Source organism: Pteropus medius, unplaced genomic scaffold, assembly GCF_902729225.1.
Source record: "Pteropus medius unplaced genomic scaffold, Ma_sr-lr_union100, whole genome shotgun sequence".
Taxonomy (NCBI): Eukaryota; Metazoa; Chordata; class Mammalia; order Chiroptera; family Pteropodidae; genus Pteropus; species Pteropus medius.
Window position 1 is genome coordinate 31,674,127 of NW_024355205.1, and position 23,934 is coordinate 31,698,060.

Sequence of the window (23,934 nt, forward strand, 5' to 3'; positions counted from 1 at the left end):
TCTGTGTCCAACTAGAAAACATGTTTGCAGGGGGGGACAGTGGTATGGGGAATAGGGTGATTTGCCCGTTTTTACACTTTTCTTAAAGTATACATGTTGATGTCGATTGATGGGAACTTTTACTTTTTTCCTGAAAACTGTTTGAAATAGCTGAATATTTTTTACAAATACTTAGCAAAAGTGGAGTTTGCCATTTTATTTTACTTAACTTCCTTTATAAAACCTGAAAGATAGTATAGAAATAAAACAACCAGAGACCAGTCTCAATTATGAATATAGCTGCAAAAAATCAAAACAAACTCTTAACAAATAGAATTTCACAATGTATAAAAAGTATGACCAACTTGAGTTTATGCCAGGGGTGCAAAGTTGGTTCAGAATCAAGAAATTCTCTCAGCATTATTATATTAACAGATAAAAGGGGGAAAAAAAGGTTAGATCAGCAGATGCCGATTAGGCATTTGATAAAAAATACAGTAACCATTTCTAGTAAGAAGAAAAGAGAACTGCTTAAATATGTCAGACTACTTCTAAAAATCACTACCAAATATTATTCTAAACCATGAAACACTACAGTCATTTCATTTAAACTCATAGCTAAGTAGGGATGCTCACACATTTAATACCATTTCTCTTTATTGGTCTTAGAGGTAATAAGACCAGTAAAGTGGAGGAATGGTATAAATATTGGAAGAGAAAGTTAACTCCCTTTTTTGCTAGTTATGTGATTTTTATACTTAACCAAACCCAAGAGACTTAGTTTAAAAAATTAATTAAGTCTATGGCCATGCCACCTTGAACAAGCCCAATCCCATCTGATCTCGGAAGCTAAGCAAGGTCGGGCCTGGTTAGTACTTGGATGGGAGACCACCTAGAAAGACCAGGTACTGTAGACGTAAAAAAAAAAGTGGGGGGTATTGTAAGCTGACGAGGTACTTGCAGTCTGTGAGATCAACCAAGGGTTGCCTTGCCTAAAAAAAAAATTAAGATTCATAAAACGTTGGTAAGATAGCTGAATACAGCATAAACGATTATTAAAAGCAAAATTTTTCTTTATGCTTAAAACAATCACCTAAATATGGAAATGGGGGAAATGTTCCAATTAAAATAGTAACAAAAATGATAAAATTCCTAAGAACACATTTAACAAGAAAAGTAATTACTTATATGAAGAAAGTGATATAATCTTATTGAAAGAAATGCTGGTAGAACCGAACATACTATTTTCTTTGGTGGATAGACTATCATAAATGTGTCATTTTTCCAAAATTAATTAAATATATCTAAATTAAATATATCTAATGCATTAATGCAGAAATTAACATATCTAATTAATATATCTAATATATTCAGCTTGGATCCTAATATAGTTGTTTGTAGAATAGACAAATGATCTTAAAGTTCTTAGGGAAAAAGAAACATCCGAATAGCCAAAGTTTAATAATAAGAAAAAGAAAAAAGCCTTGCCAAGTATCAGAATGTACCATAGAGTATGATCGGATCATTGTCATATTAATGGAATTGTTCAGTCAGAATAGATGATCCAGAAGTAGGTCTCACTTTATAGGCACATTTAATAAACAACAAAAGCATTTTTTAGTTCAATGAGAAGAGTATGAGAAAATGTAGAATTTCTCACAGTAAAGATACTATACACAAAATGAACAGACAAAATTTTAAAAATCTTTCAATTGATGTAGGAACAGTTAAGATGTAATGCACAATGAGTTCTTATAAACTGACTAGAAAAAGACATGCCGTCTATCAGAAAACTTGGCAAAGGATGTGAATGAGCAATTCATGTATGAATTCAAATGACCAAGAAACATATGGGAAGCAACTCTCAGGCTCACTAGTAGTGAGTGAAATCAGATTCCACTGGTGTGGTTTGCCAAGGGATCATGGACTGCAGGAGGACGGGGGTGGTTCTATCTTAGGCAAAAAGGAGGTTCCTGTGGCTGTGGGGTTCCGTTTCCTGTTTGATGGCCTTTTTTTATTTTCCAAAAGAATAGTGTTGACTTTTACAATTTTTAATGTCTTCAGCGATTTTTAATCTTTGTTAAATGTCATTCTTTTTATTGTTTCATGTTTTATCTCTTTAAGTTAACTCTAGCAATATTATTATTGCTTATTAATTATTTGAGGATTATTTTCTGTGTAACTTATTTTTTCTTTTTTTGGACACTCCCTGGATGTGTCTTATTTAAAAGAGCGCTAGTTATGGCATTTTAATTGGAGTGGTTGGTCTTACCATTTGATGTTTCAAATAACATTTTTCTCAAGATTGGTTAAAAAATAAATTCTCATTCTTTTAATATCTAGACTAAAAGAAATGAAATCTGAATGAACATTTTTCATGCAGAAGAGGTTAAGTCATGAATGCACAGTTTTGGTCTGCATCTCATAGTTTCCAGTTGCAAGTACAAACCCTTTTCTTTTGCTTACTCTTCTTTGAAATAATATACTTTACATAAAAGCTCATTGTGAGTTACCGTGGCCATTTATGTTTGAGTACCATTTTCAAATAATAAACATACTCGTAAGCTCATTCAGCTCATTTTCATGACTTTAAAAGTGAAGTATAGTAGAATTATAACATAGGATATTGCCCCTATGGTGAGGTTTGTCAAACCCTGCAGAGGAGTTGGTGCAATCTAGGCAAGCATCTCTAGAAATAAACTGTTTCTAAATACTTTTTTTTGTAGCGCCTTTATTGTGACATAATTTACATAATAAAATTCACCCTTTTAAAGTATATCATTCATTGTTTTTTAGTTTATTCACAGAGTTGTGCAACTATCACACTATCCAATTTTAGAACATTTTCATCACTCCAGAAAGAAACCCTATTTGATATCTAAAGTTTATATCTTGAAATTCAGACTGAAAATCACCTCATATACCATAGAAGTAAAGAGCAACAATAAAAAAAAGTATTTTCTAGTTATATAAAATCTCGTCAATATTTTTAAGTTACTCCCTATGGCTTGGTAAATAAGCTTTATTTCATTTTGCTTTGTTTCTTCTGTTTATTTTTTCTCCCCGGGATTAGGGAGCTGATTATTTTTGTTTTTGTGTGGGTGGGAGTGATGGTTCTGGGAAGTTCTTTGATGGTCATGTCATAGTCATTTTAAGCCCATGCTGTTCGTTTGCAGGGCACTAGCTGATATGAATAATGATGGAAGAATGGATCAAGTGGAGTTTTCCATAGCTATGAAACTTATCAAACTGAAGCTTCAAGGATATCAGCTCCCCCCCGCACTTCCTCCCGTCATGAAACAGCAACCTGTTGCTATTTCTAGCACGCCAGCGTTTGGTAAGTTTGAGAAGGAATTGGTTTCTATATTTCATTGTATATTTTAAAAATAAATGTTTCCCCTTTTTCCCTTTTCTGTTTCAAGCATTGTGAAATTCTGGGATGTAATTCATCTGAAAAAATGATGGCCCTAGGCAGGAAGATGGCACGGAAGGAGAAGGAACATGGTCACATTCTAACCCGGGATGAGAGTGACCGAAATGAGAGCAGGGCACAGGTTGTCCGCGTCAAAGGAACACACTTGCGCTCTGCTGCTGTGTCTTCTTTTTCTTGCTCTTATTGGGTTCTTGACCCTCACACTGTCACATACTTCCTTCGGTCTCTGTTTCCATAACATCTTTATTTTCCTTGTGTGTGAACAACCCCTTTGGATGGTGGTATCTCAAAATATAGTTTTAAATTCACAGTATTGAGGGAATTGGCCACATTAAGATCTTTCTTAAAACAAAATGAAGCAGGAAAAAAATAAACATTGTATCCCAATTAAAAACACGAATCCATTAAAAAACGATCTTTTAGCCAGATATTTTTCTTAAAAATGAATCAGTAATTAGTTGACCAAAACCCCTAACTGTTCTGATTTCTCCTCAGTTCCCACCCTAGACTTTGATTATTTAGATTGATTTAAAGATTACAGTGATATTCTATGGCCATGCCACCCTGAACAAGCCCAATCCCACCTGATCTCGGAAGCTAAGCAGGGTTGGGCCTGGTTAGTACTTAGATGGGAGACCACCTAGAAAGACCAGGTGCTGTAGGAGTAAAAAAATAATAATAATAAGGGATTGTAAGCTGACAAGGTCCTTGTAATCTGTGAGGTCAACCAAGGGTTGCCTCGCCTATAAGAAAAAACAAAAAAAAGATTATGATGATTAAATGTAACACCTGATTCATGGGGACGTGCTTAGTTTAAACAAAACACAGAAATTGTGGATATAGTTTTTTTTTTTTTATCTCTTCCTGATATCTGATATATCTGATGACAGGTAATGAAATAGATTTGGGAGGGGTCAGTCAATAGTAATTCAGGTTGTCTCTGGTACAATTAGTAATAAGCTGAGATAAATAAATGCTGTGGTTATATTTCATAGATTTACTATTTAAAACAGGCAAACTCTGCATTGCTTTTCTTTTGGTGAGGTTTAGACTGGTTTTAAGGGGAAAGGTGCAGATTTTGGATTAAGCAAGTAGGATAGTGATCCAAGAGAAGAAGGAAGAACTCAAAAAGTCCTTTGTGGGCAAAGGGCGGGACGAACGGAAGTGAGCAGCACATTAGGCTCCGAGTGAGCAGGATCCTTGTCCATCACGTGTTCACTGTACCTAGCCCTTAGTTCACCAGGGCCCAGAGTGAAAGAAGAATTGCTGTGTGCAAACACACTGAAGGAAGAGGGTGCCAGGCGCACTCATAGCATTTGTGGGAATACAGCTGGGTAGCCTGAGGCAAGTCACAATATCACCACATTCCATTTTCCTCCCCCATTTTTGTCCTAGAGAGGGAAATCTCAGTGGTTGAGAGATAGGGGAATCTGCACGAATTAACATAGTCAAGAGGGACGGCTTCCAAAACAGCCTCAGGTAGATGTATTTATTTAGAAATATACTGAAAATATTCAGAAAAGGTAGTCAATTGGCAATTAAAAATTTTTAAAAAATTTTTTATTTATTTTAAGTGGGAGTTGCTCTGGATCTCCGAAGGTCCCCATAGCCAGTGTTTGGCCAGGATCCACGTGTTAAAACAGCTCGTGGTGGGTTTGCTTTCAGTTTGGCCTCCCTTCTGGTGCTGCAGGAAGAAACCCGGAGTGGAGAAAGGCTCAAGGACCAGAGGCACCCCACTTCCTCTTTTCTCTCAATCCCGAATGTCAGTTATTCTTCTAACATTTACTACGTCTTCTCTTATTCCATCCTGCTGTAGGAATTTCAGCTCGAGAGATAGTGCTGAGTTATTTTCAGGCACTGTGTCCTCACTGCCCAGAGGGTTTTCCAGTCACTTACATAACCTGCCACCGCCTCTGTGGGAGCTTGGGATTTCTGATCTGATAGCCTGCCAGTCAGTCCTTAGCTCTTTCCCTAGGCTCCTCCACTGCCTTTCCCCTAGTTCTCATCACATCAACATTCTCAGTAAACTGTTTTCAAGAGGCTAAATCATGAGGAAACATCAGAACATAAGAGAAGTTAAAAGTACACGGTCCTGATCAAGTTTGCCCAGGTGTTTTCCAAGATCTACCCTTTGTTAGTATTTCTAGTTCCACGTCTCAGCCCAACCCAGCGTAATTTTTTTTCTTCCACTTTTGACTATTTGGGACCAAAGTAATTTATTACTATTATCATTATTTTCAAATTAATATTAAAAATTATTTGACCGGGCGTTGCCCAGCCCTTACACAGTCGCCGTCACATGTAGCATTTTGTTTGGTCACGGCAGTAGCCCTAGAGGTGCACAGGAGTGACATGGATGAGGACTGCGACCCCAGGGAGGCGGACAATTCGCTCGAGATCGCATTCCTACAGAGGGAGGTAGAGCTTGTCCAAACAGTTTTCCTAAAGCTCTCAGTTTCCTTCATTCCTTCTCGCTCCCCACCTTCATTATCACCAAACGATCTGGGTGACGTAGGGCCTCCCTCTTCAAGGGTTCGACGTCTGCGTGTGTCAATGCAAGTGTTAACAACACACGGAAGATGAGCAATCATTTCATTCAACCACCCTATGTTAAGAAGAGGGAAATGGGGTGCGGTGATATTATGACTTGCCTCAGGCGACCCAGCTGTATTCCAGCAAATGCTTTGAGTATGCCTGGCAGCTTCTTCCTTATGTGTGTTTACGCACCCAGCATAATTCTTCTTTTACTCTGGACCCAAGTATTTCAAGAGAAGTTTGTTTGTCCTTTGTTTGATTAAAAAATGTTTATCTGTTTTTGGCTAGAGTCCATGGTTTTATTGGAGTAAACCAATATGTTTAGCCCCTACTATGTGTCTTCATTGCTAGGAACATGGTGGTGAGCAAGACATCATGGCTTCTGTGAAGCTTCTTGTCAAGTTGGGGGAAACAAGCAGATAAACAAGGTAATAAGATAGAAAGAGACCTAGTAGGTCAGGGTGGTCAGAATTCTCTGAGGAGGTGACTTTTGAGGGGACTTAGAGATAGGGCCATGTGAAGACCTGGGGGAGAAGCCCTCCAGGCAAAAGGAGCAGCAATTTCAAAGGTCTTAAGGCAAAAACAAGCTTGGTGTGGAAACCAAAAGCGAGAGCATTGTTGCTGAAGTATCAGTAAGGCTTAAAGTCTGCGAGATAAGGCAGGAGCCAGATGGTTTAGGGCTCGATAAAGCCACTAAGGAGAATTTCTTTCTCTAAGTGAATTTGAAAGCTACAGCGAGCTTTTAAGCCAGGGGAGTGACATGGTTACTAGACATTCAGAAAAAGCAATCTGTTATCTGCAGACTCGATTGCTGTAGGACAAGAGAAGAACTCCAGAAATCAATAAGGAGGCGTTTGCCATGGGCAAGAGATAATGGTGATGTAGTTCTCTGGGTGGTGAAAACAGGAGTGGAAGATAGAAGAGGAATTGATTCATTATATTTTGGAGGAAAAGTCAGTCCCGTTTGGGCCATGTTAAGCTTGAGGTGCCTGCTAGATTTCCAGGAGGAGATGGCGAGGAGGCAAATGAATCCACGTGTCTAGAACTCAGAGGAGGGATCTCCCAGCTCCAGGAGGGTTTGAGTATGGATGGCATCGCACTCGCTGGGGCTGGAGAAGACAGCTCACAGAGAAGGTGGAGGCAGAAGACTTAGGACAGAGCCTTGGAATGCCGTGATAGGTAAAGGTCAGGTAAAATGCTGGTGTCCTTGTAGCCGAGAAAAGTGTTTCAAAAAAGAGGGAGTGCGCCATTGTTTAGGTTGCTTCTGAAAGGGTGAGTACGAATAGGACAGAAAAGTGAGTGGATTTGACAAGACGAGTTCGTGGAAGACCTTGACAAGCAGTTTCATTGGAGTTGGAGGGACAAAACCTGGCTGTGGGGTTGGAAGAGAGGGGGCTTTAACTGGAAAGGGGAGGCCAAGCTGGAGGAGCACGTCGGTGGGAGGGTGGTGAGTTTACTATGGGAAGTGTGCTCACATTTTTAGAGTAGAGAGAGGAAGCTCAGTGACTGAGGAGAGATGGGACATTTTTAAGGATTAGCGAAGTCAAGAGTAATGGCTTCCAAAGCACAAAATAGTTATTTAGAAATATGCAGAAAATACTCATTCAGGAAAGGTAGTCGGCTGGTAAAAGGACATATGGTCTTTGCAGTGGATATTTAAAAGCTGAGTAGGTCACTTAAAGTGGAAAAATTATAACGTTAGAGAAGAATTATTATTGTGCCTGGGATAATAAGACCTGAAAGATCTGGAATAGTTTGGTTGCTACGAATTCATAAAGCTGACCCAACAAGGCTTCCTTTGGGGACAGGGCCCCACATGGAGGAGAAATGACGGGGAGCAGAATCAGAACTGAGCAGGGCAGAGACACAGAAAGTCAGGGAGGAGGACAGAGGCTGGAAATCCCTGGCAGCGAGCCTCACGTAAAAATGAGCGATGGGCAGTATCTGTCAAGGTCAACTCTCACATGAAGTTATTATTAGAAAAAAGAAAATAAAGAACCAAGTAACACCCCTATGCCCAGGGACAGCACATCAGTAACCCACTGTTTCAAAACGAGTTAAAAAATACTAAGAAAAGGATACAAGTCATGAAAGACCCACATAAATCAGAATTTTAAAACTTCAGAAATAAAGTGACAACTCAGGAAAGAGTGAGAAATTTTTTTAAAAAAGTCGTTTCGGAAATGAAGACCAAACTAGAAGCAACATAAGAGATATTGTCTGAAAGAAAATAGAAGGTAAAAAAGGAAAATTTTGAAAATTAAAATCAAGTGAAAAAAGATAAAAGGGATTTGAGAAAAAGTGACATATTGAAGGCAAAGAAAATTGAATATATGGTTAGTTGGAGTCCTGAAGAAGAAAACCAAAGCAAGAGAATAGAGCATGTGTTAAAAATGAGTTCAAGACAACTTTCCTGAAATAAAACATTTGAAACTATATTTGAAAGAGTGCCTGAGAATACCAACTCGGAGAGACTAACACTAAGATATATTCTAGTAAAACAAAAAATTATTCGGGCATGTAGAAAGAACAAACATGGGAGAGAGAATTAGAATGTTTTTAGACTTTTTTTAAAGCAGTGCTTTGTATGTCAGAAGAAAATGGAGTAACTATTTAGGGTTCTCAAGGAAAGAAGGTACCAAGAGTTTTGTGTCCAGAAAAACCACAGTATTCTAATTTAGTATCTTATGATTAACTTTAATTCTGACACTGACTACCCAGAGTTAGTGTCAGATTCCACTGGTTTAAGGGCTCAGTCTCACAAGACTGTCCTCACTTGAGATTTCGGTCACAAGTAATGAGTCCCCCAGGTCTGCGTTCTTCCTTCCGTCCAACTTACCTACAGTCAGAGGTTCCCACAAACCCTTCTCCTTCTCTCTGTAATTTGCTAGAACAGCTCACCAAAGGCGGGGAAACATTTATTTACATTTACCTGTTTGTTATCAAGGGTATTATAAAGGGTACAGGTGAGCAGCTCGATGAAGTGGCGTATAGGGTGGCGTCCAGAAGGGTCATGAGTGCGGGAGCTTTCATCTCTGCGAAGTTGGGGTGCCACTCTTTCAGCGTGTGGCTGTGTTCACCAGCGGGGGAACTCTCCACACTCTGTGGTGTGTAGAAGGTTTTAATGGAGGTTTCATCATGCAGGCACGATTGATTAAATCATTGGCTATTGATTATCTCGGTGTCCAGCCCCGGTAGCCTCCCCTGAGGTCACTGCGGAGGCTGGGGCACGGCGGGACTTTTCGGTCCTGGAATCGTGCCTTCGACTGTCCGTCTTCTAACCCTCTTATCATGCCTTGGTCTTTCCTGTCACTAGCTCCCATCCTGCAGCTATTCCGGGACCCCCAGCCACCAGTCATCTCATTCAAATACAAAAAGACATCACTTTAGATATTCCAAGAGTCTCAGAAGCTCCTGTGTCAGGAACCAGGGACCAAGACCAAAAATTACAACAAAAGGTGTTCCCATCAATCAGGAAATTACAAGGGTTTTAGGATCTCTGCCAAAAACCAGGAACTGGGGACGAAGACCAGATAAACATTTCTTATTATATCACAATATAATTATTATTGTGCCTGGGATAATAAGACCTGAAAGATCTGGAATAGTTTGATGAGTTGAGGTAGAGAGAAAAGGGAGGAAACATTTATTTTAGTATCTTTTCTTCATTTTTTGGTTGGAATACTTCTGTAAGCAGAACTTTCTCTGTCAAATGTTCGGTTACGCTAAGGTTCAGTATATAAGGGAAAGGCAGGATAAATGTTTGATTTATTTTCCCCCTTTTTTTTTTTACTGGTTTTCAGAATAAATTGATCACCTATGGTGGCCAATTAGGATTTGGGGGTTTAATTGTTTTTAAGTACCATTATGAATTTGTGAATTTAATTCTCTTTGGTGGCTTTCAGTCCATTGCAGTTATTGTTCTCATCGATCCTTAACTCTGGCCAGTAGGTCCCTCTTCGGGTTGAGTCTTGAACCCTTTTGATGGGATCCCTGACATAATTTTTGATACTCTTCAAAACGATTAATCCGAATTCATATTTTAAATATGAATATATTACAACTGAAAAGTGATGGTCTTCTTCAAGCAGTCTTGCATTAATTATCGTGAATGTTGAAATGTGATTCCATGTGAATTTTGTTGGGATTTCTTCCTTTGCAGGTATGGGAGGTATCGCCAGCATGCCACCACTTACAGCGGTTGCTCCAGTGCCAATGGGACCCATTCCAGTTGTTGGAATGTCTCCACCCCTAGTATCTTCTGTTCCTCCAGCAGCAGTGCCTCCCCTGGCTAACGGGGCTCCCCCTGTTATACAACCTCTGCCTGCATTTGCTCATCCTGGTATGTGACCTGATGAATCCATAGACTGAATTTTTATAACTTGTGTTTTATACTCTTTATTCTTGTTAAATCTCCTGTCTTCACTTTCTGATTATATGTAAGTGGTATTTTATTCCTGAAGAAGATATCTTCATTTTTTTCATTTAATTTCTCATTTTTTTTCCAACACATTAAATGGGATGTGGTAGACTAGAGAGAGGGAAAGGAGAATGGAATTACGGAGCTCTGAGTACCACTGGTCAAAGGTGAACTCAGCAGCTAAAACCAAGAGCAAAATTTCCTTTCAAGGGCTTGACAAAAACAACTGAAGTTTGAATAGTATTTGAACATTTTGCATTTCCATGTTTATCTTTCTTCAGCTGCTGTGAATTGCTAATAAACAAGCTAGTCCCTTCAGAATGGAATGATGTAGGGGGCGGGGAGAACATTGCTTTTTCTGTTTTGTTCTGTTGTTGAGGAGGTGGAGTTAATCAGGCAGACAGGGGAAGGAAGTCTATTAAATGACTAAATACATTCAGGTTGCAATATTATATGCTTGCTTAATTGAAGAAAAGGATTAAAAAGTTCCTGGTTTAGTTAATTTTATTTTGAGACTTTATTCAAAGTTTTTTCCCTTTAATTAAAAGAAAGCATAAACTGTAGATGTAGATAGTCGTAGTCTAACAAATCATTTCAATATGGGAAGTATCTCCTTTAAAAAGTATCTTTCTAAAAATTTTTGGCTATATCTGAGTACAAATTCAGTGGTGATGATAAGTGTGGATTTTCGCATTATATTTGATTTATTATTTCTTTGCATAGTGCCCTGGATTTATTACGTCTGTCAGGATATATCTCTAAGTTATAGCCAAAGAATCTAAGTGTACGTCTTTTATTTTTTAAAGATTTCCTTGTCACATGTAGTTCATCTTTTCCTATGTGACCATGACTGCAGATGTGATGGCAGCCAAGAATGTGTTTGCCGTTGCTTTTCCAGTAATACTGGTGAATCCACGCACCGCCTCTTATTTTCTCTTGTGGCCAAGGTTGCGAGACAGTAGACAAGAATGAGAGGAATGTGGCTAAGGCTCAGAGTTTTCTTCGCGACACACAGCTTAACCAGCCTGAATGAGAATCGGACACAAACGCTGACCCTCCCGCGCGTCATATGTTATCTGGCCCAGACTGCCAGTGTGTGACTTCTTGGCTCTCACATCTGGAACTAATACCTTAGCTCTTTCAGTGCAGTTAATACGCCATCTGTATATTTAAGCTGTTACTTCTCTAACTATTGACAGATCCTATAAAATATAGTACTAAATGTTTAATGAAAAGTAAAATTTTATGGATGTAAACATTACTACTTAGTAAGGTGATTCGCAATTGGAACAAATTGGCAAGAGGGCAGGAAGCAAGGAAGGAAAAATATTTTGAGTCCAGGATGGTAAGGAAGGAGGAGTAATTTCTGCTTTAGACTTGATGACTATGCATTTTAATTTTTGTAAATAGGGAAGAGTTTCTTACCTTTGTAGAATTAAAATTATTCAACGTTTATTTATTTTTACAGCAGCCACTTTGCCAAAGAGTTCTTCTTTTAGTAGGTCTGGTCCAGGGTCACAATTAAACACTAAATTACAGAAGGCACAATCATTTGACGTGGCTAGGTAAGTTTGCTTATTTTTAAATGGGCGGTTTGGTTAAAGCTATTATCTGATTAACTCAGAAATGTGAAAATGAATTAGTGATATTCTTTATTATCTTTTATTTTGTAGAATGTCAAAAGTTTTCTTAATTCTGGATAATGTTCCTAGGTTTTATCATTTGTCACAGAGATGACAGAATCAAGGACATGACATTTCCTCTAAAGGCTTTGTTTTTTTAAGAGGATAATAAATAGGTAGTAGTAAATGTTTAAAGCTAATGAAATAGAACTCTAGCTATGAGGAGAAAAACTATTTTGGTGTTAATCATTAAAAGTTTATGTATATGAAGATTAGAGCCACAGTTGGCCTTATTTTAAATTCTATCTCAGATAATCTTATGGAGTCTGCGTGGATTATTAGTAAAACTTTTTTTAAGATCAATTGTTTTGAAATAAGTCATTCATATTAGTGGACAGCTGTTATTAACCAAATATGTGGCTCAATTTTGGCAAAGCTTACATGATCTTATTGCTTAAATTTTGGCCAATCTTGGTTTCATATTAGCTTTCATATTTTTTTTTACCCTTATTTTTTCCCTTGCATACTGTTGCGCAAAGATGAAAAATTAAGTCTTTTTGTAAGCCATCTCAAAACTTTTGGAAAGAAAAGGGAATGTAAATGAAGGCAATTCTACCTTTTCTTGTTTCACTCTTTAGTGGAAATCTTTCTTAAGTGAATCAAGTAATTTTTCCACTTTAAAGAGAAAAGCGTGTTGGATATAATTCAATAGTTCATTAATTTAAAAAAAATGATTTAAAAAATTAATAAGTTGAAAAGCACTGTGCCAGATGCTTTATGTATATTAACTCACTTAATTCTCACTTCTTCCCCATGAAATGATTCTTGTTATCTCCAAGTTATAGATGAGGAAGAAGCTCAGAGACATTAAATGACTTCAAGATAACTTTAACTCTTAAAGTGTTAGGGCTAAGAGTAGAAATGACTTCTTTCTGATTTTAAGGCAAGTGTTCTGAACCATGGAAGTTTGTGCCAAAAACTTCAGTTAATTGTGGTATAGAGATTTGTGTTGCACTTAATTAAGATTTTACTTTTAAGATTCAACAACATTTATTGAGCATCTAGTCGCCAGACACCTTATCAATCTCGTTCAACCCCCATATCCTCCTGTGCAGTGAATACTGTCTCAGAATCATGCGTGAGGAAAGAAGCCCAGAGAGGTCCATTCCTCCTCCATGGTTTACAGCTTACTAAATGGCAGAGCAGAGATTTAAACTCAGATCATCTAACACTAAATTCCAAATTTCTTATTTTTTCTCCAATACCATGCTGGAGTTCTGAGTTTTCTCTGACTCTCCGTAAGAGATTTTGCAATCTGTCTTAAAATTGATTTGTGACATTAGAATGAATAAATAATCAATATCGGCAAACATTAATGCTGTTAAGACAACTGATTTTTTAGGTAGTCATCTTTTCAAAAATTTAAATTTCTAGCGAATTTTTGTCATGTGGCATCTAAGTTTTTGGTTACCTATTAATGAATTTTCAGTCCATTTAAATTCTCAGGAACTTGGCAGAAAACTATGACTCGATAAGCCTAATCTGGGACAACTTCTGTGTGTAACACCCTACATTCCTGGGGTGTGGGAGAAAGATAGTTAGCTTCTTGACAAATAGGCAAGAGTTGGAATCAGCAAAATATTTGATAGTTTAAAATGAGAGAGTTGTTGCAGAAGTATGCACAGCAGAATAGATCTTGGTAAGTGTTTTTAATTAAGAAATTTATCAATATTGAAAAGGTATATTTAGATATTTTTCAATTGATTGGGAGCCATTTCTTATGTTTACAAAGTACATGTAAGTATAAATACATAGATAACATTATAAAAACAGTGACTAAGAGGTTTAATTTATGGTTAAAATTTTGCTTTTACATGTAATTAATAGATATTTTGGTTGAAATGAAGGGAATGGCACGTGGGGCATTAGTTATAATCTGTCCTAGACGTGGAAAGCCATTTCTGCTGTCAGTTTAGCCATTGTGTTTAATTGTCCTATTAAGACAATTGCCTTAACAGCCATGGGTACCAGTGTGATGCTTGTGTGGGAGCTGCTCTGAGGAACTAATCACGACAGGGTCTAGACCCAAGCTGCCTTCTGGCAGACGCTTCCTCAGACCGGGGTTGCTGGATGTGGGCAAGGAAAGGTCGGCGCTGGGTGTGAGTTAAAAAGCAGAGCTCCCTCCATCGCCGCTCGCCAACTCGCCCTGACCCTGGGAATGTTCTCTTCTTTCTGGGAAGCTTACCATTTGTGGGAATTTGCGCTTCCCAGAATGACTTAATTTTCTTTCTTTAAGAAATACATCCTGTATTTTGGTGTATAGAGAGCTAAACATTTTAAAGAATTAATATTTTTAAAAGCAGTTATTCGTCTGCTGTAAGCATTGTTTTTTAAACCCAAAGAGAACTGTTCCAAAGGTCTAGAAAAGCTTCTAGACGTTATTGTATCATCTCAGTTCCAACCAAATGTTCTGTACTTTTATAGAACTTTTAAATTATTAAGTCGTTTATATAACTTGAAGTGGCCACTTGATCTGTTGTGTACACCCTGGGTTCTGGAAAGATAATGAACTTTCTTGTGTCTGTTTTGAAAGAAGTGTTGATAACTTTAAAAAACAGACATATTTACTACAGAAAACTCAGAAATTGTGATTCGAAAGTGAATAAAAGGTTGAGGCTAGTTTTCTAGAGAAGTTCTCAGTTTATTGTTTTTGAAGAACTTAAGTCGGCTGTTCATTACTGTTAACCCTTTTTCCTCTCCTTCCTCCTTTTCTCCAGTGTCCCTCCAGCGGCAGAATGGGCTGTTCCTCAGTCGTCCAGACTGAAATACCGACAGTTATTCAACAGTCATGACAAAACTATGAGTGGACACTTAACAGGTATTTGCAAATAAAAATTAGTTTAGTGAGGTATGATCTTTGTTCTAAATGCCAGTTGTTTCTAGATGTCGGGCCAAAGATATTTTCCAAACGTCTCTCTCTCTCTCTGCTTTTTCTGAACAGGGCTTTCATTGTGGTTCTTATCGTGGATTCTCATCTACTGATAAAGCCATAGTTACTTTATTCTTTAATGCCTCAGGCTTTTGCCCCATTGCTTCTTGGTAAATGGAACAGAGACCAAGTAGCCTCCTGCACACTGAATGCCAGTCGTATGCAAAGCAAAGCACTAGCAAAGAAATGCTGCCGTGAACAAAAAGTGGTTCAAGTTCTAAAGTCCAACTTTGTAGATGAACTTGAAACCGCCTACGCAGAGTCAGTGTTTAAGGCAGGATGTAGGGTGAAAGGTGACTGGCTGGGGACTTTGGAAACCTGGCTGTGCCATGAACATGGGATGAGGTCACTTACTTTGCCTATTTGGATCTTATTCATTAAGAGGCCAGAGTTAAGTTATATGATCTCAGTGGATTAAAAAAAACATTCTGTCATCTACATCAGAAGGCTAGAAAAGATTTTAGGATACTATCTAGAAACTTTTTAAATAAGGGATTGAACACTTAAAATTGACCAAAGAGTAATAAAGAAAATTTTAATAAAAAAATAGAGACCTCTGATATGAACATTAAGTGTAAAAGGGAAAAATGTAACTGCCTTTTAAAAAGTATGACGTGAACAGAGAAAAAGTTAATTGATTTGGGGTAAAGAAGCGCTGGTTTATAACACAAAACACTTTCTGATTCTTACTATCTTTTTTTTTTTCACTTGGAGTTATAATTTTTACTTCCAAAAGAAAAATTTATTGTTTAAAAATGTCAGGATTAGGTGAGACTTTAAAGGGTTCTCATCCAATTTTGAACCCTATCCCCATAAAAGCTCTCAGCAGTTATAAGCATATGGTTGTTAACTCAAGTGGTGAGTTTCTTTTTTTATGGTGACATTAGTTAACAAAATCCAATAAGTTTCAAGTGTACAATTCAACAGTAAGTCACACACATATTGCATTGTGTGTTCACTGCCCATAGTTAGGTTTCTTTCTGTCTTAAGGGGTGAATTTTAAGTAAAAACAAATTTTCTGTGTGGCACTCTTCCTCTCTGCTACAGCGGTAGCTGTCGTATTTATACATAGTATGAAAAACCAGTCCAGCTTATATAGACACCGAAGGAATATTCAATAATATAGTTTTAAGTGCTGTTTAACGTGGTTTGTTTGACACCAGTGCTCCATACAGACCTAGAACTGCATTGCCAGTGAGTCTGAAAACATTTCTTCAGAGCGTCATTGGTGTTTGCTGTGCGTTAATTAAAGTAGTATTCAGATCGCAACACTGATGTAGAAATTCTGTCTTGGTAGGATGTGTATTTTATGACTGAAGTGCAGCATCTTCAACCCAAAGATAATGACCCAGGCACTTGACTATTTAAAACATGTAATATCTGAGGCAGAAAGTAAAATTCGTAATATACAAGAAAGAGCAGATTTTGTTAATGTTTATCTGTGTGCTTATTACTGTTTTGTCCTGGCAAGAATTTAAGGTGGGCATTTTATTTTCAAACCAGATTTTTATATGGTCATGACAAATAGAATAGTTTATTATACTAACTTTAAAAACAGGAATAAATTTAAGGAATTCAGTTTGTTTTCCCTTTGTGAGGACTCATTATAAGGATATGTTTTAGCCTAAATAAGACGGTGGCAGCAGAGCTGGTTTATTGAGATGAATGAAATACAGAGACCATTGTCATGATCACAACTCTGAAAGTAATTATATGAATCCTAAACCCCCAAAGCACTTAGTTCAGCTTGAGGATAAGAGGAATAGTTGAGAAAAGGTCTTAGAATGTAAAGAGGCCCAAGTGAAATATATAATTTAACATTCTTAATCTCTTGTTTTTCATCCTTCATGATATTGTTTTTTGTGGGTTCTTGTTTTAAAGGAACTAACTAAAAAGCATTTTTACAACTTGCACACAATTGTAATTTCTTAATCCGATGCAATAGTTCTCAACCTTGGTCTTGTAACATCCTAGTCTTATAAATACCAGTTTAGTGTAGGAGTACTAATGCTTTAATATCATTTAGAGGAGAATCTTGGTCATCTTATACTTGTCACTTGCACTCACTTGCATTCACGTGTGTTTTGGAGTGGAGTGGAATTAGTTAACACTCCAAGAATTGCATCTAACCTGCAGCCTAGCCGATCCATGTTATAGCCCATGGCAAATGACCACTGTCTGTTGGTGGTCAGAGGAATTTCTGATCACCCTTGTGTTTTACTCCACATCCTTCCTTTGGATGCCATCAAATCATGGTTACATCTGTAAGAGTATGTTGTGGGCATAAGAACGCTATTGATTGGTCCCAAGTGAAGAAAGTGAGACCCTTTGAGCTTGTGGAATGAGCTTATTCACTGTAGGACGTGACGCTGATCTAGCAGTGACACAGTTTAACTGATTGATTACCTACCTGGGTTGATTTAGCTGATACACCTGGTTAGGCACCCTTGTTCCTTCACGACTTGATGTATATGCTATTGCACACTCTTAAAAGAGACAGTCTTATAAAACAGTAAGCCCATTCTTTAATCAAGGTTATATAAGTACCAATAAAATTCTGGCAATTCTTTTAATGCTAGTCCTCTTCTCAAAGAGGTCTTTCATTATCTTCTTGCATTCTGAACCAATGAATATGCTATTTGATTATTCATTTATTAATCACATAAGTTAAAGTCGTCTTAGTCATTGTTTGAAATAAAGCATTAACTATTTAATTCTCTTTGTCCTTTCCATTTATGCTTCCTTATCCAAACATGAATGCCAAGAATAGGGTTTATGAACTTGAGATTTCTATTTATCCCCCTAATGTTTCCTTATAAACCAGTACTCCAAAACTGGTATCTTTTTGTGAATGTAGGCTTCCACAGGATAATTCCGTGCACTCAGAGCTCCGATTTTATGTTGTCTTGCTGGGCTAAGAGGCTACTTTAGTTGTTGCTGATCTATTTTAATGTTTCACAACCTTGTCTTAGGACATACAAAGTATTAGAATTGCAAAAGATAATTATAATCTTCTAGTGCAGGGGTCAAGAAACTTTTTCTGTAAAGAGCAAAATAGTAAATATTTTAGGCTTGCAGCCGTCCACTGTCACAACTCAACTTTGCCAGCGTAGTACAAAAGCTGCCATATATCGAGCTTAAATGAATGGACATAGATATATTTCAATAAAACTTTAGGTACAAAAACAGGTGGTGGCCTGGATATGGCCTGCGGGCTGTGGTTTGCCAATCCCTGTCCTAGATCATTTCTTTCATTTCAGAGATGAAGACACTTTCCTCTTACTGAAAGTGGTTTTGTTAATGTCTCATTAGAGAATGGGATGAGTCAAGACTGGAATCCATATCTTGTGATATCCAGGTCCAGGGCTAGTTCTTTTCATTTGTTATATTTTTTATTGGGAGTAGATGAAATATAGTTCTGAAGTGGGGAGAATTATTGCAAGTATAAATTAAAGCTGATTCAACTTTAATGTTGCCAATTCTAAATACAATGTTAGAGACTAAAAATGATCAGTGAACTTTTCTCATTCCACTATATCATAGAACCTTTAGGACTTGCACATTAATTCTGTAAAGATGATTATTCTCAGATGCTCCCTGCGCGCACATGCACGCACGCACACACACGCAACAGGAATATGCATATGTTCACTAAAACTGAGAATGTGCATGATTTATAATAGCCCCAAACTGTGGTATACTACACAGCAGTTAGTCTCTAGGATTATGTTCTACAATCACATGCAATTAAATGTCGAGCAAAATAAGCCAGACTCAGCACTGATACACTATGCCATTAGAAGTTAGGCTGCACTTAGTGGGAGAGCATCATGGAAGGGAGTTCAAGAGGGGCTTTGGAGGTGCCGTTTTGTGATCTGGGTACTACTGACCACTTCCAGTTTGGAAATTACATACATGTACCCCTTTAAAAATACATAGGTATATATTCATGTGTGCTTTCTGCCTGTATTTTATATATAAATAAAAGTTAAAATATTGCCAGTAATATTGACTATCATTTATTGAGCACTTTATCTGCGCTAACACTGTGCAGAAAACTAGGGTCCAACAAGTGAAGAAACTGCCTGCCCCACACTCAGCATGTTCTAGAATGAACCAGGACGAGAGTCCACAGGCTCCTGGGTCATCAGTGCTTTTTCTGCTGTTCTCTGGAGTTTCTTGTGCTGGAACCTTACGGTGATGCTCGGAGATCCCTAACCACTGCTGCTTGCTGTGTAAAAACACATCTACGTTTGCATTTTTTGATGAGGGTGCCATTTGAAAAATGAAATAGCTAAAGACAAAAGTTTGCACACAGGCATCTTCCCAATATAATTGCTACAGCTTTCCACTCCTTGGTCCATCAGTCATCCTATGACCCTACACTTCAAGAAGCAGCGCTTGAAATAGGACATATTTGTCTCTGTCTCCCTGGTACCGGCTCGTTTAAAACTCAAAACCTCCCATTGTAGCCTTTGTCTGATATCTAAGGCTAAGTTCATTCCAAAAATGAAGATATTTATAAGTATTTTAAGAAATGAGAGCCGATTTTGAAAGAGTTGAAATTCCAAGAATTCTTTTTAATCACTAACCTAGGAAATTCTAATCCTAGCCACGATATTAGCCATTTGTGCTGCCTTGAGCAAGTCATTAATGAAGTAGTTAGAAGAATTCTCTCTAGGGCCCCTTCCTCCTGCTAAATTCTTCCGAGTTCTCCCTGAATTTGTCTGATATCAGTCATGGTGGAGACAGAAGATGTTGAATTTAGAGACACTAAGTTCCATCTTTGTAAACAAAAGCCTAATACTAATAGAGATGGTTATGTGGCCAAAAGGGAAGGTTATATTTTGAAACTCTAATCTTGTACATACGCATACTTTGCTAATCATCCATGTAACAAACATTTATTGAGTATATGCCAAGTGCCATGCTGTGCTTTGTGTTTCTTCATTGGGGCTTAATTTCCTTTTTAGAAAGCCTCTTGGGTAATAGCAAATATTGTTTAAAGCACTGTGATTGCATGAGATTGCATAGTACATATGTGCAGAACACTGATTCCCGGATAGTGACGATTTGCTGATTCATCTTTTTACTTTTTTTCCTGGTTTCTGTTTAGGTCCTCAAGCTAGAACTATTCTTATGCAATCCAGTTTACCACAGGCTCAGCTGGCTTCAATATGGTACGGAAAAATTCCTTGGTTTGTATAAAATGTAAATTCTTTTTTAAATTGGTAGGGCCTCATCAGTCTTTAATACCATTATTTATAGGGAGGATATATGGGTATCCTTAATATTTCAAGACTTGTAATGATTATCTGTTTTACTTTTTCCCTTTTTGATTTTGAAAAATGCAAAAGCAGAGAGATTAGTATAATGAATTCTCAAGAACTTATAACACAGCTCAAATAAGTCTCAACTCATGGCGAGTCTTGGTTCTCCTCCTTCTTCCCGATTGTTTTAAGCCAAATTTCAGTCGGTATATATTTTCATCTGCTATTATTTCAGCTCGTATCTCCAAAAAGGGTAGGGATTTTTTTCCCAACATGATTATAATGCTAGTAGTTCACCTAAAATTTCTAATAAGAATTCTTATTAAGTTAATCAGTGTTCAAATTCCTTAGATTGCCTCATAATGTTTTTGTGGTTGATTTCTCCAAATCAGGACTGAAATAAATCTGTATTTTGCAATAAATTTGTTGATACATCTTTTAAGTCTCCTTTAACCTGTTAACTCCCCCTTGTCTTGTTCTCAAATCCTCCCCTCCACCCCAGCCCTCCAAAAAACCTGAGACTGTTTTATAGTTTCTTATAGTCAAGCTTTTGATGATTGCATTCTTGTGGTGTTAATTTATTCCCATATTTCCTTTCAATCACTAATTAGATATAGAGTAAGATTTCTGCACCTCAGCACAATTGACATTTTGGGCCCGATGATTCTTAGTTGTGGAGAGCTGTCCAGCGCATCGAAGGTCGTTTAGTAGCATCTCTGGCCTCTACCTACTAGATGCCGTAGCGTGACCCCCATCTCCAGTTATGACAATTAAAAATGACTCCAGAAATTGACAAATGTCCCCTCCCGCCTTTTTTCGCAAGATAATCAGAGATTATACTGTGTACTTCCATCAGGAGGCACATTGTCTCTTTGTCTGTTTTGTAATGATTTTTAAAAGCTGTTGGTGAGCATCGCCTAGATCATACAAGATCCCTTACATTTAAATGTTAACCAGAATGGCTTCTTCAGAAGTGTTTAGCTCTCAGTTATGCATTATCCATTGATTCTGTCTGGGAACTAAACCTGGTCTCTATTGCTTACGATCTAAGTTCATGATTTTGCCGCAGGGCACATTGATACAGTTCCTTCATAAGTGGTCAATCTCTAGTGCTGCTACCTTTGCCCATCTGGTTCCATCTGCTTTAGATTCAAGGGTCTGCCTTTTGCAGTAGTGTAATAATAGACCAGTTAATAAACATCTTAGGTCTACGGCATATGCAGACCTATTCTGGTCCAGGTATGTACCAGTATCTTAGGGCCCTCTGAAATATAAACTTAAGATCTAACATTTATGGAGGTTGATTGGCAGTTTATTATGTTGATCTCCTGACACTGGAATATATTGGAATGTTTAAATATCTCATTTATAACCTGTCTTCTTTGAAAAAAGAAAATACTTGAGACTTTTTCTACTAGAATGTTATTATATTCTCCTTCTGCACAGTTAAAAGATATTTTAATTAAATGTTTACAGCGATTATTTAGCCAAGTATGGGAGAAAAAGCGAGAATTCTACTGCCTTCTAATTGGATTTACCTGGGAGTGGCTAGTGGTAGGACATGGGAAGGAGGAAAGGACAAGTAAGGCAGGGAGGGTTTTCGTTTGTGCCTCTGTTTTGTTTAAAAATGGGAACCTGGCATCTGGTAAAGGCAAAGCTGGAGGGACACAAAGGAGATCAGCGCTAACCAGGGGCTGGGGGCAAAGAAAGAGTCGACTATCCAGAGACACAGGGGACTTTGAGGTGGTGATGAAACTGCCTTAGATATTGTGGCAGTTACACAACTGAATGTGTTTGTCAAAACTCACAGACATGTGCTTTAAAAAGGGTGACTGTTACTATGTGGAAATTATACTTACACAGACAAACCAAAAAACGCTTATGCCACTTGAGGAAATTTCAGATTGAAGAGGAGTTTCTTGATTTATGGCATCAGCAAAGCCAGTTTTCCATGTAGCATCTGTCCTGTTAGCATTCTAGTAAATAGCTTTGTTGTCCTGCATCCGCTCTTGGTATCCAGAAGTTAAGTAAAATCACATTCTTGGATGTGCTGGAAAAATCTGTTTAATTAGCTACAAGGGCAAGTTGATTAAGAAGAATGGTGGCAATTTAATCCTGAGATGAAGGAGCAGAGAACTCCTTGGCTCTGTGGCTGAAGGCCATAAAGATCCACCCGCATGGGCCTAGATCAAGGGTTGGCCAACGGAGCCAAAGCTGGCTTGCTACTGTTACTGAACTGTTATTGTAAAAACAACCACGCCCATTCATTTCTATATGGTCTATGGCTGCTTTCTAGCTGCAGCAGCAGAATTCAGTGTGGTAGATTTTGTAGGTCCTGCAAAGCTCGAATGTTTACTATCTGACCCGATAGTTTGCTGAGCATAGAATATGATCCATTTTAAATAGGCTTGCAAAGATTGAGAAGAGTATAGTTATAGTGATCGTCAACATTTGTTGAATGCTGACCACCATCCTAACTATGTGGATTGTCTCATTTTATCTTTGCAACAGTAGTATGAAATAGGTACTGTTTTTATAAACTGAAGCATAAACTCAGTGGGCCTAGAGTCAGATTAAGAAAAGAGAACATTTAAATTACTGATGCATAAATGGTAGCAAGCATTCATTTTCACGAAATTAGATGACAATGAACTTTTTGTTGAATAGGAATCTTTCTGACATTGATCAAGATGGAAAACTCACAGCAGAAGAATTTATCCTGGCTATGCACCTAATTGATGTAGCTATGTCTGGCCAGCCACTGCCTCCTGTCCTGCCTCCAGAATACATTCCACCTTCCTTTAGGTAAGGAACATTCAGCTTGTACAAGAAATTGTAAGTGAATTTCAAACTTGGCTTTGTTGACTATGTATCTCATAGTCGTTTTTATTCCTGGCAAGTAAATGAAATAATCCAGAATTCAAGAAAATCTTATCTAGGTTCTGTGTTAATTTTGGGTCTGTTCTGTTCTTTAAAGTACTTAGAGTATACAGGCAGATCTCAGAGATGTTGTGGATTCGGTTCCAGACCATCACAATAAAGCGGGTGTCGCGATAAAGTGAGTTGCCATCTTTTGCTGGGGGAGGGTCTTGCTTCCCGTTTGTAACGATGCAACATCTGTGAAGCTCAATAAAGCAAAGCACAATAAAACGAGTTATGCCCGTGATAGTAAAACAGTTAAGTGAAACATCGAAAGATTAGTGATTTTTATACCAATCTGTATAATTGAAGCTCACCAGAAGTTTTAGCAAAGTGAAACTGTATCAACCTATACGAAGAAAATAAAAGAAGGAGATTCTGTCTGTGAATTCTACATGTTCGAGAGATAACAAAATGTTGGTAATGCAGAAATTATAGTCAGGAAGGTAATTAAAGAAAATTATCCTGGTCCGAGGCCCGGTCTCAGTGGAGGTGTTGAGAGCGTACACCAAGGTCCCACTGGAAGGACTCAGGAGTGCCTGGTACCCCGCACCTGCACACCCACGCACACACCCCTCCCAGACAACTACGTCTTAAGGCTTCAACTTAAAAGACAACTATGAGATCTTACCAGCACTAAGAAGAGCGGAAGAAACAAAAATAAGAATTACTGTTCTAATTCCTCAAATGTCAGGGAAGACTGTAGAAAAAAAATCTCCATAAAAGTAAGAGAATTGGAGCCATTATATCAGCACATACGTGGAACA

General features: G+C 37.8%; 1 protein-coding gene and 2 pseudogenes across 11 annotated transcripts in view; all 3 read left to right on the plus strand.

Moving 5' to 3' along the window:
- ITSN1 (intersectin 1) overlaps window positions 1–23,934 on the plus strand; it is a 180,539-nt gene that overhangs the window by 49,182 nt on the left and 107,423 nt on the right. For 10 of the 11 annotated variants that reach the window (XM_039857557.1, XM_039857552.1, XM_039857561.1 and 7 more), the window contains 6 exons: window positions 3,156–3,316; window positions 10,110–10,289; window positions 11,836–11,932; window positions 14,767–14,867; window positions 20,095–20,158; window positions 22,916–23,053. In XM_039857557.1, coding sequence (XP_039713491.1) covers window positions 3,156–3,316; window positions 10,110–10,289; window positions 11,836–11,932; window positions 14,767–14,867; window positions 20,095–20,158; window positions 22,916–23,053 — 741 coding nt within the window. Of the gene's footprint in view, window positions 1–2,347; window positions 2,421–3,155; window positions 3,317–10,109; window positions 10,290–11,835; window positions 11,933–14,766; window positions 14,868–20,094; window positions 20,159–22,915; window positions 23,054–23,934 lie in introns of those variants that run through there. The other variant, XM_039857558.1, reaches the window with a different exon arrangement.
- Window positions 778–896, plus strand: LOC120599199 (uncharacterized; annotated as a pseudogene).
- Window positions 3,959–4,077, plus strand: LOC120598944 (uncharacterized; annotated as a pseudogene).